General features: G+C 36.4%; 1 protein-coding gene and 3 non-coding genes across 4 annotated transcripts in view; 3 read left to right on the top strand and 1 right to left on the bottom strand.

Annotated features, from left to right (window-relative positions):
* The first annotated feature begins 7,165 nt into the window (after positions 1-7,165).
* Positions 7,166-7,236, top strand: Trnag-gcc. The gene has a single exon. It is a non-coding gene; the product is annotated as a tRNA-Gly (tRNA).
* A 3,610-nt stretch (positions 7,237-10,846) lies between these two features.
* LOC111642529 lies at positions 10,847-11,059 on the top strand. Its single transcript, XR_002759566.1, has one exon. It is a non-coding gene; the product is annotated as a small nucleolar RNA U3 (small nucleolar RNA).
* Positions 11,060-12,219: 1,160 nt separating this feature from the next.
* LOC111642530 lies at positions 12,220-12,431 on the top strand. Its single transcript, XR_002759567.1, has one exon. It is a non-coding gene; the product is annotated as a small nucleolar RNA U3 (small nucleolar RNA).
* Positions 12,432-14,321: 1,890 nt separating this feature from the next.
* Positions 14,322-16,494, bottom strand: part of LOC111642528 (filamin-B-like) — a 65,875-nt gene continuing 63,702 nt past the window's right edge. Inside the window, exons 46-47 of the mRNA XM_023388881.1 lie at positions 14,916-15,029; positions 14,322-14,700 (exon numbers count right to left, since the gene is read on the bottom strand). Of these exons, the coding sequence (XP_023244649.1) occupies positions 14,393-14,700; positions 14,916-15,029 (422 nt within the window). The 3' untranslated portion in view covers positions 14,322-14,392. The remainder of the gene's footprint in view (positions 14,701-14,915; positions 15,030-16,494) is intronic.

The following is a 16,494-nucleotide window of genomic DNA, read 5'->3' as shown; positions in this document are numbered from 1 at the left end:
ATCTCTGTTAAATCATCTGTTCAGTTTTAAATCTGCATATTTATGCATTTCTACTCAAATTTTATGTATATTTTTACCAAAAAGTAACATTTTCAAAATTACAAAAAATAGGTTTACATGGAATTTTCTTATTAAAGTTTCATATTTAGCATTGAAAATGTGAAATTTGAAGTTCATATAATTTCATAAATAAAGTAAACCTTTAAAGTTTCAATAAATTTAAATAAAAAAATTCCTTTAACTAAAGGAGTTTGGACCTACATAAACGAAATATAAAGTGCATGAGAAATTTATAACTTTTTCGGTTTAACTATAAACATTCTCACGATCAATCCGTGAATAGTTTACAAGTATCGACAAAATTTGTCATATTGTTGTCATTTTAACACCAACTTTAACTTCACACCTGAGAAAACAATTCATCACCTGACTAATTTTCCCACCGAAAAAGGTATAAAAACCTGACACCTTCCCCTCATCGGGGAAAATCGCCGAACTCGAAGTCAGACATCACACTCCCATCGCAGCCGTAAACTTTCGTCACCGACCTATACTTGTGTCACCGCTCAGAATCCATAAAGTACGACATTACGGAAAAATATTCCACTAGTATATGCAAAGAGGTATGAACGCTTGTTATTGTAAACTCTCTCTCTCTCCTCCACGAAGTATATGAAGTTTTGTAAAATTTTTATTTAGTTAGCGCGTAAAATAAACCGTTGTATTGTTTTTTAAATGGTGTCATTACTCAACTTTGCCAACGTCTTATCGTCGACCCCTCCGACTCTCCTCCACTCGCGTAACGCGTAACCGAACGTTACTACCATCCCTGACAAGAAAGTAGGTCACCGACCTGTGGCCGGAAGGAGCGGACACTTCTTACCTCCCGGTTGCTCACAAATTGGTGTCACGGGAGTGGGGTTTGAATCTATAAATCCCTAGACCCCTCACAAATTGGTGTCAGGAGTGGGTTCCGACATTATCAGAAAATCAGTAAGGCAAAGGAGGCTATACTCGAGAAAGTAGTTGATTTAAATCGAAGTGGGGATTATTTAGACCTAAGATTTGTTTTGATATAAGATTTATTTAGACCTAAAATTTTATTGGGATCTAATATTTTAAGATTTAGACCTAGTTAGACTTACAAAATAGACCTAATGAAGGAAGCAGTTCGTGATGCGGCTAGGGCAGGCAACCCAAACTCAAATCCAATCCCAGCGCCGAATCCCCTTACGTTGGGAGGATTAAGTGGAATTATACCCTTATTACCTGTGTTCTCTGGCGAGGCTGGAGGCCCCAGAGTAACAGACTTCTTTGATTCATTAACGGATGTTACTAAGGTAGGGACATGGTCGAAAGCCCAAATGTTGGCCGTTGCGAAACTTAAACTTACCGGGATAGTCCGGGAAATTCTTAGGAAGGACCGTCGAATCAAGGAAGTAGAGGAATTCGACGAATTTAAGCGATTAATGATAGAGCGCTTTGACCGCAAACCGTTTACATTTCGACTAAATAGATTTTATACGTGCGTGCAGAAACAGGAGGAAGATGTACAGACATATGCCGCTCGATTACAGGCATTGGCCATGCAGATAGAAATCACACCGGAGCCTGGCGCAAATGCCGCGGAAACAGCCATCATTCACAGAGTCCAAAGCAAGGAGCTAGATGAGAGATTAAAGGCACAATTCCTAAATGGGATCGATATATGCATAAGGCAACGAACAATGTCCCGAGAGCCTGCCACCTTTGACGATGCGCTAAAAGCCGCCATTAGCGAGGAAAGAATAGAAAACCTTACCGCACATCCTCGAGGGATATCTCCCCTTTCAGTCGCAGCGAGAGACGATATAGCGTCCTGATTCCCGTCGGAACATCGGGGCGATGTTCCGACGGGACGGTATATCGTCCCGATCTCCGACGGGACGATGAACCTCGCTGCCCCGTTCAGCGCAGCGAGGATCGATATTAAAGCTCCGACACCGATAGCGATATTACTCTGTTTAAAGAATGAAGTAGAATAAAATGACTCACATTATTAATTGTATTCTGACCTTTCTCGAATTTGCCAATTTTCTAGTAACTGTGTTCGTATTTTGCTGCCGTCATTTTCGAAATCCTCGGAAATTTGTTTTCATTGGAATTTTTCGAATCCCTCATTTCTGTTGTGTTTTCGTTTTCTTTCTTTATTTCTTTCTTATTTTTTATTCTAAACTTTTCAAAAAAAAAAAAAAAAACATAGAAATGAATGATTTTTATTAATGGAAAATTTTGAAGAACGATTCGACCAGGACAATTTCAACAATCATTTAATTTCATTGTTGATCTGTTAACAATTGTTGAAATATTGCATTGTTGTAATGACGTCACGAATGACGTCGATCGGCGTTTAGTCTTATAATTCGTACAAAATTTAGATATTTGAAAAATAAAATATTTTATTTTATTTATGGAAGTTTAAATGACACGGATTACTTTATAGAGATCGGTATTTATTGTTAATAGGTGTCCGGGTTTTGTCAGACCTATTGTAAAGTTTATCGTGGAAGCTGAATATTAAAATAATAAATTGGTCGTTAAAATATTGAAAATACAACAATTTAATTATTGTTTTAGATGAATAAAAAATATCCGATAAATTTTTGATGAAATAAAAACTTTTCCGTTATCTCTTTTTTAGCAATTTGAAATGAATCTGAATTTTCAATTTCATTAGTTACAATTTTCTGCGTAAAATACATAAAAATCCTGTGCTGTCGGGCCTAATACAAGACGTATGACATAAATTTATTCTCAATTTTAAGCTGTTTTTAGTTTTCATGATATCCTTTTTTTTTTTGTGAGTGCACCACTCTGGAGTGAGTATTACACTAGAACAATGAATACATAACTGGAATGACAAGAGATATACAATAAGTGACAATGCGCATACAGTATCAACCATAGTTAGCTAATAATGGAATTCGGTTAGACACATAACCGCTTTTTCTTAAAAATGTCCTTAATGAAGAAATTAAAGTAGGCACACAGTTCTTTGGACACTAGGATATGGGCTGGACAATGCAAACCATACCCCAAAGACAGGACTTCCAGCATTAGCCTGAAGCGTTCGATTTCGTAAATATGGCATTCATATAATATGTGCTGTACAGTTTCAGCTTTACCAGTTGCGCAGGAGCAGAGGGTACTGCTGGCCAAATTACGTGCCGCTAGATAGCAATTGAAATTTCCATGACCAGTTAGTATTTGAGAAAGAGAATACGAAAAGTTATTAATTGGATTCCTGAGAAAATCATAAATTGTTGGGTAGAACATCTTGGTGACATTCCCTTTAGTCGAAGAGGTCCATGACTGGTTCCATTCTAAAATAAGATGGTCATAAATAATCCTCGTCAGAGTGTTCCTAGAATAAGGCTGTATAGTCAGAGGTAGGTTTTCATCTTTAGAAGCATCCTTTGCTGCAGTATCTGCCATCTCACTGCCCACCACACCTGCATGACCTGGGACATAGAAGAATTTGAAGCATTTCGAGCTTAGGCTTACATTTTCTTGGATATTCCTAATCATACTATTTCGAAGATTAGTATTCGTAAGTGAGGTCAGTGCAGCTTTAGAATCACTTAAAATTGAGATAAGCTTGAATCGTTCAGGAAGTGTCAAACTCCACTGAACAGCCTGATGAATTGCTGCTAATTCGGCTTGATAAATGGTGGTAGCCTGATTGTAACGCTGCCTAAGAATTTGCCGAGGGTTCTCATGCAGATGGGTATATACACATACACTTGAGCCAACACCAAGCTCGGACTTAGAACCGTCTGTGAAGATGTAAACGTCACTTGGAATAGCAGGCCCAGTAGTAGGGATAGGATCAAGAGACACATCAGGCAGGTGGAAATCAGTAGGGTGTAAAGAGCCGTTGAGAACAGCCCACTCGCGTGGGAATAAATGGATACCAGTCCTCCAAAGGAGATGCTCGTGGTGAGTGCTAATGCAATCAGTCCTCACATAGTACTGGAGTACCTTAGCCTGCAGGGCCAGGGGCCATGGAAGAACACCTGCCAGAACTGTCAGTGCATCTGTAGATACAGACCTACAGCAGCGAACTTTTTTCAACAGAAAAAGACGTTGCACCCTGAGAAGTTTAGAAGCATAGGAGGTCTTGTAGGAGACATGAGCCCAACAACAAGCTGCATAGAACAAAAGTGGCTGGATGGCTCCATTGATCAAAGTTGAGACAGCTGCAGTAGTCAAGCCCCAGGTACACCTTGCACATCTCAAGAGCTGGTTACCAAATTGTTTGACCCGAGCCAAAATGTGCTCTAGATGGTTTTTATAAGTTAACTTAGTGTCAAGATAGACACCCAAGTACTTGTGGGTGTTGACCCAATTAATACTCACTTTATTGAGTTCGAGAGATGGAAACAAATACTTGTGTTTGGTGGTGAAGAGCATTCCTACAGTTTTGCTTGTACTGAATAAAAGTTTGTTTTCTTGTGCCCAGTCTTGCACAGTCTCGAGTGCTATACTTAGCTTCTCCTGCACAACTTGAAGATCCGTATGCTGATAGGCTATCACAATATCATCTGCAAATGCTTGTATGAAAACATTTATACTATTATTGCACAAAAGAGAGTTGACAATAAGATTCCAAAGAAACGGAGATAGAACACCATCCTGCGAGCAGGATTTGGTGAGATGTTTTTCACAAGAAACACCCTGTGATACCAGACGAACCTTCCTATCCTTTAGATAAGAGCCTATCATGCTGATTCATGATATCCTTGTGAGGACATGTTTACTTCGACGTTACAAAAAAGTCTTCTCTTTATTGGAGGAATTTTGATGTTAAAAAAGTAGACACGCTCTACTCTTTTTTTCAGTTATTTTTCAGAAAAAATAAATTTCTTTCTATTTTACGCATATATATTGCTGGCCTTAATTATACTTTTTTAATTGAATGACTTACCCGATACATGAATTTAATTGATGAATTATCCTCCATATGAAGTGGGTCTTCATTCATTAATAATAAAAATAATCTATTACGTCCCTCTATCTCGTATCTTGATGTATTTTCTCGCTTTTTCATCTTTTTATCGACGATTTTGCAATTACAGGTTATTTCTTGCATTACTTTTTCCAAATCGGAGCAAATATCCAATATTTTTCGAGAAAATTGAGGGAAATATTCCAATTCGCCTCGAAGAACAATTGAATTATGTATTTGTATTGTTGGTTCGTAACAATAGCGATAAAGCGCGTCGTCGCTGATGACGTCGCTCGACATACGTCACTTTCTTTTTACAAAATATACAGTATTTACAGTTTTGAAATTTTATTAAATTTAATGAAGAATTTAGCAAGTTTGGAAATCCAGAGTACCGTGATTTGGTTCTGTGTTCATAATATTTTTATATGAAAGGGAATACAAATTTACATCGAAAGTTCATTGTTTTAAAAAATAAAAGAAAAAAACGTCTTTCTCCAATCTCGAACGGAAGGTTAAATTGGCCAGAGATAAAGTACAATAATTTTTAATTATATACGATGTAAAATTTAAATAATAAAAGCTTAAATAGAGTGATTTTGTTGAATTTTGATAAATTTCTTTATTTTTTACAAGTTTTTANAATAGCGATAAAGCGCGTCGTCGCTGATGACGTCGCTCGACATACGTCACTTTCTTTTTACAAAATATACAGTATTTACAGTTTTGAAATTTTATTAAATTTAATGAAGAATTTAGCAAGTTTGGAAATCCAGAGTACCGTGATTTGGTTCTGTGTTCATAATATTTTTATATGAAAGGGAATACAAATTTACATCGAAAGTTCATTGTTTTAAAAAATAAAAGAAAAAAACGTCTTTCTCCAATCTCGAACGGAAGGTTAAATTGGCCAGAGATAAAGTACAATAATTTTTAATTATATACGATGTAAAATTTAAATAATAAAAGCTTAAATAGAGTGATTTTGTTGAATTTTGATAAATTTCTTTATTTTTTACAAGTTTTTAAAATTTGTATGTGGCGCCATCTGCTGTAAGATTTAATTTAAAAATAATTTTTATATCATTAATTATTATATAAAAACAGCGCTTTTTTGACGTAACTGGTGAGCTTGTTTTTTTTCTTTAAAAAAGCAATGTTAAAAACGAGTAAAATTTGTATTAAGTCCGACTTTACTCGAGAACGTGATACGTCACTTTTCTCTATCTCNTATTTACAGTTTTGAAATTTTATTAAATTTAATGAAGAATTTAGCAAGTTTGGAAATCCAGAGTACCGTGATTTGGTTCTGTGTTCATAATATTTTTATATGAAAGGGAATACAAATTTACATCGAAAGTTCATTGTTTTAAAAAATAAAAGAAAAAAACGTCTTTCTCCAATCTCGAACGGAAGGTTAAATTGGCCAGAGATAAAGTACAATAATTTTTAATTATATACGATGTAAAATTTAAATAATAAAAGCTTAAATAGAGTGATTTTGTTGAATTTTGATAAATTTCTTTATTTTTTACAAGTTTTTAAAATTTGTATGTGGCGCCATCTGCTGTAAGATTTAATTTAAAAATAATTTTTATATCATTAATTATTATATAAAAACAGCGCTTTTTTGACGTAACTGGTGAGCTTGTTTTTTTTCTTTAAAAAAGCAATGTTAAAAACGAGTAAAATTTGTATTAAGTCCGACTTTACTCGAGAACGTGATACGTCACTTTTCTCTATCTCCTCGCCACTTTGACCTTTAAGTAGCAAAATTTAACAGCAACGATGTCTGGTAAATAGAAACAACCCTGCGAAATGTAAAAAATTTTGGTTGGTCCAATCCTGACTATAATAGAAAGTAGACGCCGACATATACACACACACATAAACCCGTATATAGTGTACGGTGTTGATGTGTCGGCGTTTATTTTGCGTTATACGCGGGAAACGATTGCAATATTCGTGTTTTGAGTGAGTTTACGAGGTAGTCCGTTATGCATTATTGTGAAAACGATATACGGTGCAACAGCCGTACGTAATTTAAGTAATGTTATATTAATGTTAATTAAGGTAAGCAATGAGAAATACAGATCGTTGTTCCCTTGAGTGGAAAACCAGTTTGGAATACGGGTCGACGACATTATAAAAGTATAAATGGAGAGATTGTTGTATCGAGCATCGGTGGTTCAGTGGTAGAATGCTCGCCTGCCACGCGGGCGGCCCGGGTTCGATTCCCGGCCGATGCATTTTTGTTTTGTACGCGCACAAGGCTCGGGAGATTGACCCGTAAAATGTCTCTCGTTCGAGACTATTTTATTGAGATCAATGTTATAAACGTAATTATTATTTTTTCTATTAATTACAGTTCAATTAATCGTACTTGCCAACGTTTAGATTGGAGAATAGCTGGGATATCGGTAAAAAGACGCTGACAGCATAAAAAAGGGAAAAATTCTTTATTAGCGTTGATATTGCACAATGCTTATATTAAATAACATTAAATTTTATTTATTAAAGGTATTTTTGCGTATAATATCTTATAATGCTTTTGCCCTAAACACTCAAGAGTATGGCAATACCTTTATACTTTTTAACACCCGAATTAAAGAAAGGACAAATATTTTACGATATATACCGTAAATCTATACAGAGATTGATGATGTGTTTCATCTTGATGTGTCATAGTACAGTACATTGTCTTTTTTTCACCATACTGTATATCTTTTCATTTTACCACGCAGCATTGCAGAGACTCTCCTGTATTGCTGTTTGGCAAAACCATCATAAACCTTACTATTTTACATTGTCCATCTTTTACCATTGTTTGAAGGCTTGCCTTTCTTGTGCTGGGTAAAAAATGCTTCGCCTTGGGCAATCTTGAACACAGCCGAATTTCCCTCTCTGTTGCGATTTGAATTCTTTTACTGGGTACTGTTTTTAGTTTTTATATGTTAATAGTTTAAAAACAAAGTACTATCTGGCTGCTTATTGTGAATAATTACGCAATGTAAGGACTCCCGTAGATACTGTTTCCTCACTTCTTACCACTATGCAATTCTTTTTGCACTTTGAAATCAAACTTAAAGGTCTATTTCTAAGAGTTTGCATTTTTTTGACTCGCCGAAGAACAAATAATATATTTTGATAGCTGTAAATCAAAATAACACGTGTCCAACATTATTAAATTCGTTTCTTATTTTAGAACGATCTTGTATAGTAAAAATCATCGTTTTTTTTTTTTATTTATAGTTTTCAGAAAAACTGATTTTGTTTTAAATTATAATAAAAATTGGCCTTTTTTAAAGATTTAATTAGTTTCCTACTGCAAAGAAATAAATAAACTTTAAAAAATTCCATCAATTTTACTGCTCTAATGAGATTTTATTTAAAAAATAACTTGTATATTATTAATAATAAATAAACTTGCGCGTGGCGCCATCTGTTACGAGATTTTGTTATAAAAAACGTTTTATTATTTATTATGAAATGGCAAGGAAAGTGTAATTTTATGATTACAGAAGAGTATTTGAAAATGTAAATGCCGGACGGATAAAATAACGGATAAAATCTTCATTTAGTTTTACCCACTGTCTCCACCCCCTCGACCTTTAACCAACAAAATTTAATCGAATCGATGCTCTTATATACAAGCTACCGTGTAAAATTTCATATCATAAACTATAATTATAGTAAAAATAACATGAGAAAGTACTAATTTTAATTAGAATAATTCTTTTGCAGACGAACCACCATTTGTTTTGTATTTTCATTTTTACGTTCTGTACTTTTAATTTCCAAATCTAGCAATAAAAGAGGCAAATAATTTGCCTTTTAATTTGTTATTTTTATTCTTTACGTAATGTAATAAATTATGGAACAGTTAAACGAACAATAGAGCAATTTTTATACTTTATCTGTGTGTCCTTGTTATGTTTTATTACTATAAACTTTATATTCTTAACTAGCTGCAAGGACCCGCTTCGCTGGGTTTTTATTTGTTCATACATTTGTATGTAATATAGTTTTTTTTTTATATATAAATAAAAGACTGTTTTTCTAAGTAATCTAGAATCTAGCTGCAAAAACCCGCTTCGCTGGGCAAAAAGTAACGATAGTGAAGATTAAGATAATTACATTATAGCTAATCTTACCCGTTTTCACAAAATGCAAGAATTAGGTCCCCCGTTTCCAGACTAATTAGAGAATTTTTACGTCCAGTCAAACGAATTATTTTCAACGTTTCTGGAACGTTTTCAATCGTTCTATAGTCGAACCAATTCGAATTTTATGTTCGAATTTAATTCGAACAAATTCGAAAAAATCGAACAAAACATTCGAAATAGAAAGCCACTTTCAACCACTTTCAAGCCCATATCTCCCGCTCCCTTATAGCTATCGAGACGCAACCACCCCTATGCACGAATGGAGACTTGGGGCTACCACCACATACAAACACCATTCACGTGCGATGTGTAGTTTTGGCGAAAAAGTGAGATATAGGGACATACATGTCCATTTATATATATATATATATATATATAAAAATGAATGTGTGTGTCCTTCATGCATTACCACACCGTTTATCCGATTGCCGTGAAACTTTGGGAATATGTTTAATATGTAAGAGTCCGAATAATAGGCCCAGCCACATAGAATTTTATTGAAACCCCCCGTACGCGCGATCTTATCAAAATCTTTAAACGGATGCTCATCCTTCTTCTGCCGGAAACTACTTCCTCCCTCACCGGATTCTCAACCGGAGTTCTGATGATAGTCATCACTGATAAGTACGATTGGTAATTGTGGACATGTGATCCCTAATATAAAAAGGGGGTTGCTATCCGAAACGGGGATCGGAGAAGTCTCTCAACGAACTACACCCGATCATCTCTCGATCAACCCAACCCAGATCATCATCTGTATCGCTGATAGAATCCGATCCGAACGCCGATCGCCACACCTTGTTGAACGAAGAATCTCTACGAATACGAAATTGAACTCGTCCAGAGGTATGATCGCTGACCATGTAAACTCTCTCTCGGTAATAGGCGGCAGAATATAATTAGAATAGCGTATCCAAAGTTCTGTATGTATTTAGTATAAATGGATTATTAAATGTTCGTTTTTCTTGCATTTTGGGTGTTGTCTATTCGAATATCGCCTAAGCCAAACTGACGACCCTCTCGCCTCCTTTGCCGCTCTTAGAAAACGCGTCCCGATGTTACGGGGTAATAACCTTGAACGGCTATCTCCTGGCTCGCGAGCGAATTTCTGTTGTCGGACTAACGGAAGTAATTACTCGAGTCCGATAGCTCACAAATATATTCCAGCGAAGGTTTGTGGCGTAGTACGATTGCCATGAAGCTTTGGGAAGTTTTTTAATACACTCTCGTGAAGGTTTCTGGCATTTATCCTACGATAGATGGCGCGCGTTTACACGAGCATTCGAGCACTGTGTTCGATCGATTTCAAATTGTGAAGACCATTTCCCCGTTCAAAAAATATTTCTATATATGCATTTGTGAACTGTTATTTACGACATTCGTAAATAGTCATAAGTCGTAATCGATAATCGTAGCCATAAACACTAAACGTAGATTCGTCCGATTCTCTGCCACGCTGCCCGACCATAAGACCGTCCGAAAATTGCATTATTGGTTAATTACGGAAAAAACCACAACATATACCAAAACATGTTTTATAAAAATCGTAGGCGTGGAAGTGTTCGGACTCGATTTTCTTTCGTATTTTCCAACAGATTGCTGGGCTAGGGAGAATTAGAGCCCGAAAGGCAGCGACACCAGAGATAGAAGAGTACGTGGTAGAACGAGGGGAAGGGACGGCAGTTGTGTTGTTAAGATCATACTTCAAGGGATCATTTCTGAAGTAAACTTAACAGATTCGTGACGGAATCTGTAAGCAACACCGACCACGATGATGAGGTGTGGAGTTTCCTTCTGAGCGCGAAGCGGGTCGGCTGACTGTCTTTTTTTGCAGATGGCCGGCCATTGATGACCGTTCCCGCTTTCTATCAGGAAGTCGGGAGGGAGGAAACTCGTTCTGAGTGGTTCCCATTTTTTTCTCTAATAAAAATCAGCTTAATTACACTATGGTCAGTGAACCTATAGCGAATAAAATTGGATGATGTGCGAATTATGCTGCCCGGAAGCCGACAATCAATAGTGACGTGATTTCTGATTTTTAAAAAAATGTGCCTATTTCTACTTAATTAACTACGTTACTTTTTACCGATCTCGTACAGGTTCCTGTACATCTCTAATTGTTACTGTAAGAAGTTTTTATAAAGAAATCCCGTACTTCGTTTAACGAATAACTGATGTTTAATTGAATGAAATTATATTGTAATAAACAGAAAAATTTCAAGAAATTTTAGTAGAAGATTTTAAAAAATAGAGGTTTAAAACTCTACTCTGGAAATGTTGAAATAAATATATGGATATTTTAAAATACAACGTATAAATATAACGTTTGCTGAAGAGGGACGTTGGCCCGAAATACTCGATTGTAGTGGCATACAAGATTACGTTACAATAAATACATTTTAATTGGAAATTGTGTGTTTCTCTTCCCTCAGTATAATAAGTTATAGATCGCAGGATGGCCTAGATCGGATGTGCTATCTACGGTTGTTACAATTATAATCGAAGGAGAAAAGAAACTAATTTTTAACATTTTTCGATAATGCTTCCATAGTATGGGGATTCAGCGAAAGTTTTTAAAGAAACGTTATTTGTATATTATTATTTTAAAATTTTACTTAATCATCACGAATTACATCTAGATTTAAAAATCTTCTACAATTGATATCATCATGAAGTAAATATGATCAGCAGACGTTTTCTTTTTCGATAGCAATTTTTTTTTCTTTTTTTTTCCGATAGCTTATTGGGGAAGTCGGTCGAATGGCCGAGCGACTAAGGTGGCAGCATACTACTGTGGGGACCCGGGATCGCATCCAGAGGCGGTGTAAGGCGTGGGCGACGTGGGCCACCGCCTACGGCCTCGCTGTCCGAGGGGCCTCGCGCTTCGAAGGTTTATGCATTACATAAAAGCCGTAAACTCAACGAAAAAATTTTACTCTTCATAAAACGATAGATATATTGACATGTCAAGATAGGGGCGCTGTTGAGTAACCTCGGCTGCTGGTGACTTTTTGTTGGAGATTTTGTTAACACTTTTTTTATTGTAAATTACTGGGTTTTTTTATTTATTNCATACTTCAAGGGATCATTTCTGAAGTAAACTTAACAGATTCGTGACAGAATCTGTAAGCAACACCGACCACGATGATGAGGTGTGGAGTTTCCTTCTGAGCGCGAAGCGGGTCGGCTGACTGTCTTTTTGGCAGATGGCCGGCCATTGATGACCGTTCCCGCTTTCTATCAGGAAGTCGGGAGGGAGGAAACTCGTTCTGAGTGGTTCCCCTTTTTTTCTCTAATAAAAATCAGCTTAATTACTCTATGGTCAGTGAACCTATAGCGAATAAAATTGGATGATGCGCGAATTATGCTGCCCGGAAGCCGACAATCAATAGTGATGTCATTTCTAATTTTTTAAAAATGTGGCTATTTCTACTTATTTAACTACGTTACTTTTTACCGATCTCGTACAGGTGCGTGTACATCGCTAATTGTTACTGTAAGAAGTTTTTATAAAGAAATCCCGCGAGGAGGCAAGAAGAAAAAAAACCAGGAAGCACTAGTTGTTTTTTTACAAGACGAAGGAGAAAGATGTCTGTCTAATCGTTGTACATAATTAATTGTTATAATTAAAGTTAGTTCACTAGTTTTTACCATTGCCTTTGACTTATTTGAAACAATTGTACACTCCATAAGCACGAGTCATACAGTTACCATAACGAAAATTTTTCATTTTTTCCTGGTCATTGGGGACTATAAAGTTCCCAAATGGCATTTTGGGCAGACAATAGTCTGACTCAGAATTTCAAGGTACTGATGGCCGAATACTTTGGAGATGAAGCTATCCAAGAACCTGAAAGACAGGTATCGGGTGAAGAGAGTAATGAAAAACTGTGGAAGAAGATACAGGAAGGGGTGGATTTAACAGTGTAAAGTCTGACGAATGTGTGCGATTGTCGGGACAATTCAGGAGTTCTGACGATCGTGCGTGGGCGTAAAATAAACACTGAGATGGGCTTACCGTTCACTCTTTCTCATTTAATGAAATATTGAACGTTTTCTTACAAAAATTTCTACGTCCTTGTAGTTACAATTCTCGAGAACAAAGTCCGGTAAAGTCGGAAAGCCACGTTGCATGTCTTCGCTCGGTTCCCCGTAAATAGTCTGCGAGATTGACGGCCCTGGGGCTCGCTGTTAAGCTTTGGATATAACAGTTCTTTGGGAATGAATGGATTTGGGAGATAGAACGGCCATGAGAGAATGAACGGCTGATCTTGCAGGAAGAACAAATTTTTGGAGCAATGAATGTCGTGTCCTTGAAACGCGTTTTTATAGGATTCTCTTCTCTATTCTGCGTTCCGATTGGTCTTCCCTCGTGTCCAATGTTACCTCTAAGCTGCGCGGGTGCGCGGCCGCACACTGTTCAAATTATTGCCGCGCACGAGAATTTATGCGCCGCGCAGGCGAGCATGCACACCGATTTGAATTGTTTACTTATTTCTCACTCTGTCTGCAACATGATTATTGCTGCGTATATTTCGATTAAATACATTAAATCAGTGACAAAAGATAATATTTCGTATAAAAGTATGTTTTAAAATGAATTTTAATCTCTACTTTATAATAAACTAGCTGTTACTCGCGGCTTTGCCTGCGCGGATTTTGCAAGCAAACCCNTCGTCCCGTCTTTGAGACGGCCTATAAATTTTCGTAAAATACTAGCGTAAAAGGAGATTAATCAACGATTATTCTTTGTTTAGCAGAAAATATTCTATTTAAAGACTTTCCTGTTTATTTAATAGAGGAAAAGTGGCTGGTATCTCGTGTTTTTAAAGACCAAATTAGGATACCAATTGCTTTCTTGTCTTTAATGCCAGAAGGCTCAAAAGAAAGAGAAAACCGCTTGGCCAACGTCTCGTATTGTCTGTAGATTTTTCCAAAATTTTGGAAGATTTACACGAAATTCCAAATTTATACAAGTCTGGTTAGTCAGTGACAAGAAAATTCAAATTTTTACACAGTTAAGTACTGAAAACTAGAAAAATTAAGATATTTTCGTGTTAATTGATAAGATCCGGTCCAAACGATTAAAATACTCTCCGATAAATAAATTATTTTTAAAAAATTTAAATATTGGGTGAATTTTCGTGGGTCTCGGAGTTCGTCAACTAGTCGCGACCCGGTTAGATTATTAATTGTTTTTTTTTTCAGCTGATAATCACGCGGAGTGAGCAATTACGATTCACAGTTCGGCCGTGGAACCTCTCCACGACATCTGTCCGAAACTGGTTCCATAAGTTAAACCAGAACCGAAATAGTCGGACGGAGGTAAGGCCCCGGAATTGGATGGAGGGGAATGGTATTGTCCTTGCAAGTAGTGATTTAACTCCTCTTGCGTGTCGAAGATCATGACCATAAAAGGAGATCCGGGAACGTGCTCCCCGGACCACTTCACTTCGATCCTGTAATCTCCCGGTTCGGTCGGATCGTATTTACATAATATGGTGCGGTCCTTCTGACTTTCTCGCTGCATTTCCACCCTGAAAGCACCTAAAATGGAAATTCTCGAGATGTTAATTGCCATAAACGAGACCTCGCGTTAGCACATGTTATTATATACAGTACAGTACACCTAAACAGAATAACATTTTTTTATACGCGTGTATACATCGATTACTATTTTTTATGTACTAAGACGTCTCTCTCTCTCTCTAGTGTTCTGATGGGTGTTTGGAATACTAAGGAGTATAAAATTAAAGTATTACCTTTTGGACCCCTAATACGGACCGTTAGTTGACCGGCTCCTGCACCTCGAGTGTCGCAAATGAATCGACTTTGATATATGGCTAAAACTCCGGGTTCGATTCCAGGTCCATAAACTCTTACTTTAGAAGCGTCTGGAGAAATTTTTCGAAAAATTCCCCCCACGGGGAAGTGTTATAAATTTATAATAGATACATTTTGAGCCACAACAACGCGTGGCGGGGTCTGCTAGTAATGTAATAAACTAATCGCGTATGCCCATAAAAAACTTCTAAACTTGTAAATATATTTTAATCGAATATAATATTAATACAGTTTTTTTATTTCAAATTAAATACTACACAATTAACTTATCGTGGCCAAAATCTGTTTCCTTCCGCAATGGCGAATTACCCAATGGTAGCACTAGGCGCGAGCGTAGGGCCTCTTCGTCTCGAAGGCCTCAAAAATGATATAAAGTTTCAAGGCATACCTTTGCTATAAGTGAACATTTAAAAACTTTACTTTCTCATAATTCATTTGATATCGAAACCGGTGTAAAGTTTAATGTAAAAATATTTATTTAAACTTTAAAACGGTTAATCTTAAATACATACATATACACACATATATATATAAACCCGATTAATATAAAAATATATATATCTATTAAAATTTCTCTACGAAACAAACTTTTACAATTAAGATCGCGGCAATTCTGTAAAATGTACATGCAAGGATTCTGGCGGTTTGCAAATTTCTTTCGGCCTTTTTGGCATTAAAATATAATATGCCTACCTGGCATTGTAGTGCATTGTTTTATCGCCCATAGGTTATATCCGGGCAAAAATTTTTGGAGAAATAAGATATTGTGTAACGACAGACAACGAGGCACACAAAAATGATTATGCCAAACAGGATTTGAACATAATGGCTGCGTTCAACAGAATGAACAATTCTGGAACTGCTCGGTCTATTTTGGAACACGTTTGGTGTTTTGACGTCACATTTAGCAGCGAATTTCATTTTACACTATCTTCGGGCAAAGATGGCTGCGCCCAAATAGCACGTGAAGCATATATTTGAGTTGAGAAGACTGGAACAGATGGAAAGTTGTAACGCAGACAGTAATTACACAGAATCGCTAATGGTAAACAAATGACTTTTCTTCGTCGAATCCATTTATACTTAATAAAATTCGTTAGTTTTACTGTAGATATCAAGAGTTAACACCCGGCATTTTGGTTACTCGTGCGAAAAGACACGAAAATCGATTGGACAACGTGAAACTCTTTTGAAAACATCGCAATCGTCCCGTCTTTGAGACGGCCTATAAATTTTCGTAAAATACTAGCGTAAAAGGAGATTAATCAACGATTATTCTTTGTTTAGCAGAAAATATTCTATTTAAAGACTTTCCTGTTTATTTAATAGAGGAAAAGTGGCTGGTATCTCGTGTTTTTAAAGACCAAATTAGGATACCAATTGCTTTCTTGTCTTTAATGCCAGAAGGCTCAAAAGAAAGAGAAAACCGCTTGGCCAACGTCTCGTATTGTCTGTAGATTTTTCCAAAATTTTGGAAGATTTACACGAAATTCCAAA

Source organism: Centruroides sculpturatus, unplaced genomic scaffold, assembly GCF_000671375.1.
Source record: "Centruroides sculpturatus isolate CEXI.00-Female unplaced genomic scaffold, Cexi_2.0 scaffold1748, whole genome shotgun sequence".
NCBI lineage: Eukaryota > Metazoa > Arthropoda > Arachnida > Scorpiones > Buthidae > Centruroides > Centruroides sculpturatus.
This window is presented reverse-complemented; position numbering and strand designations above follow the sequence as displayed.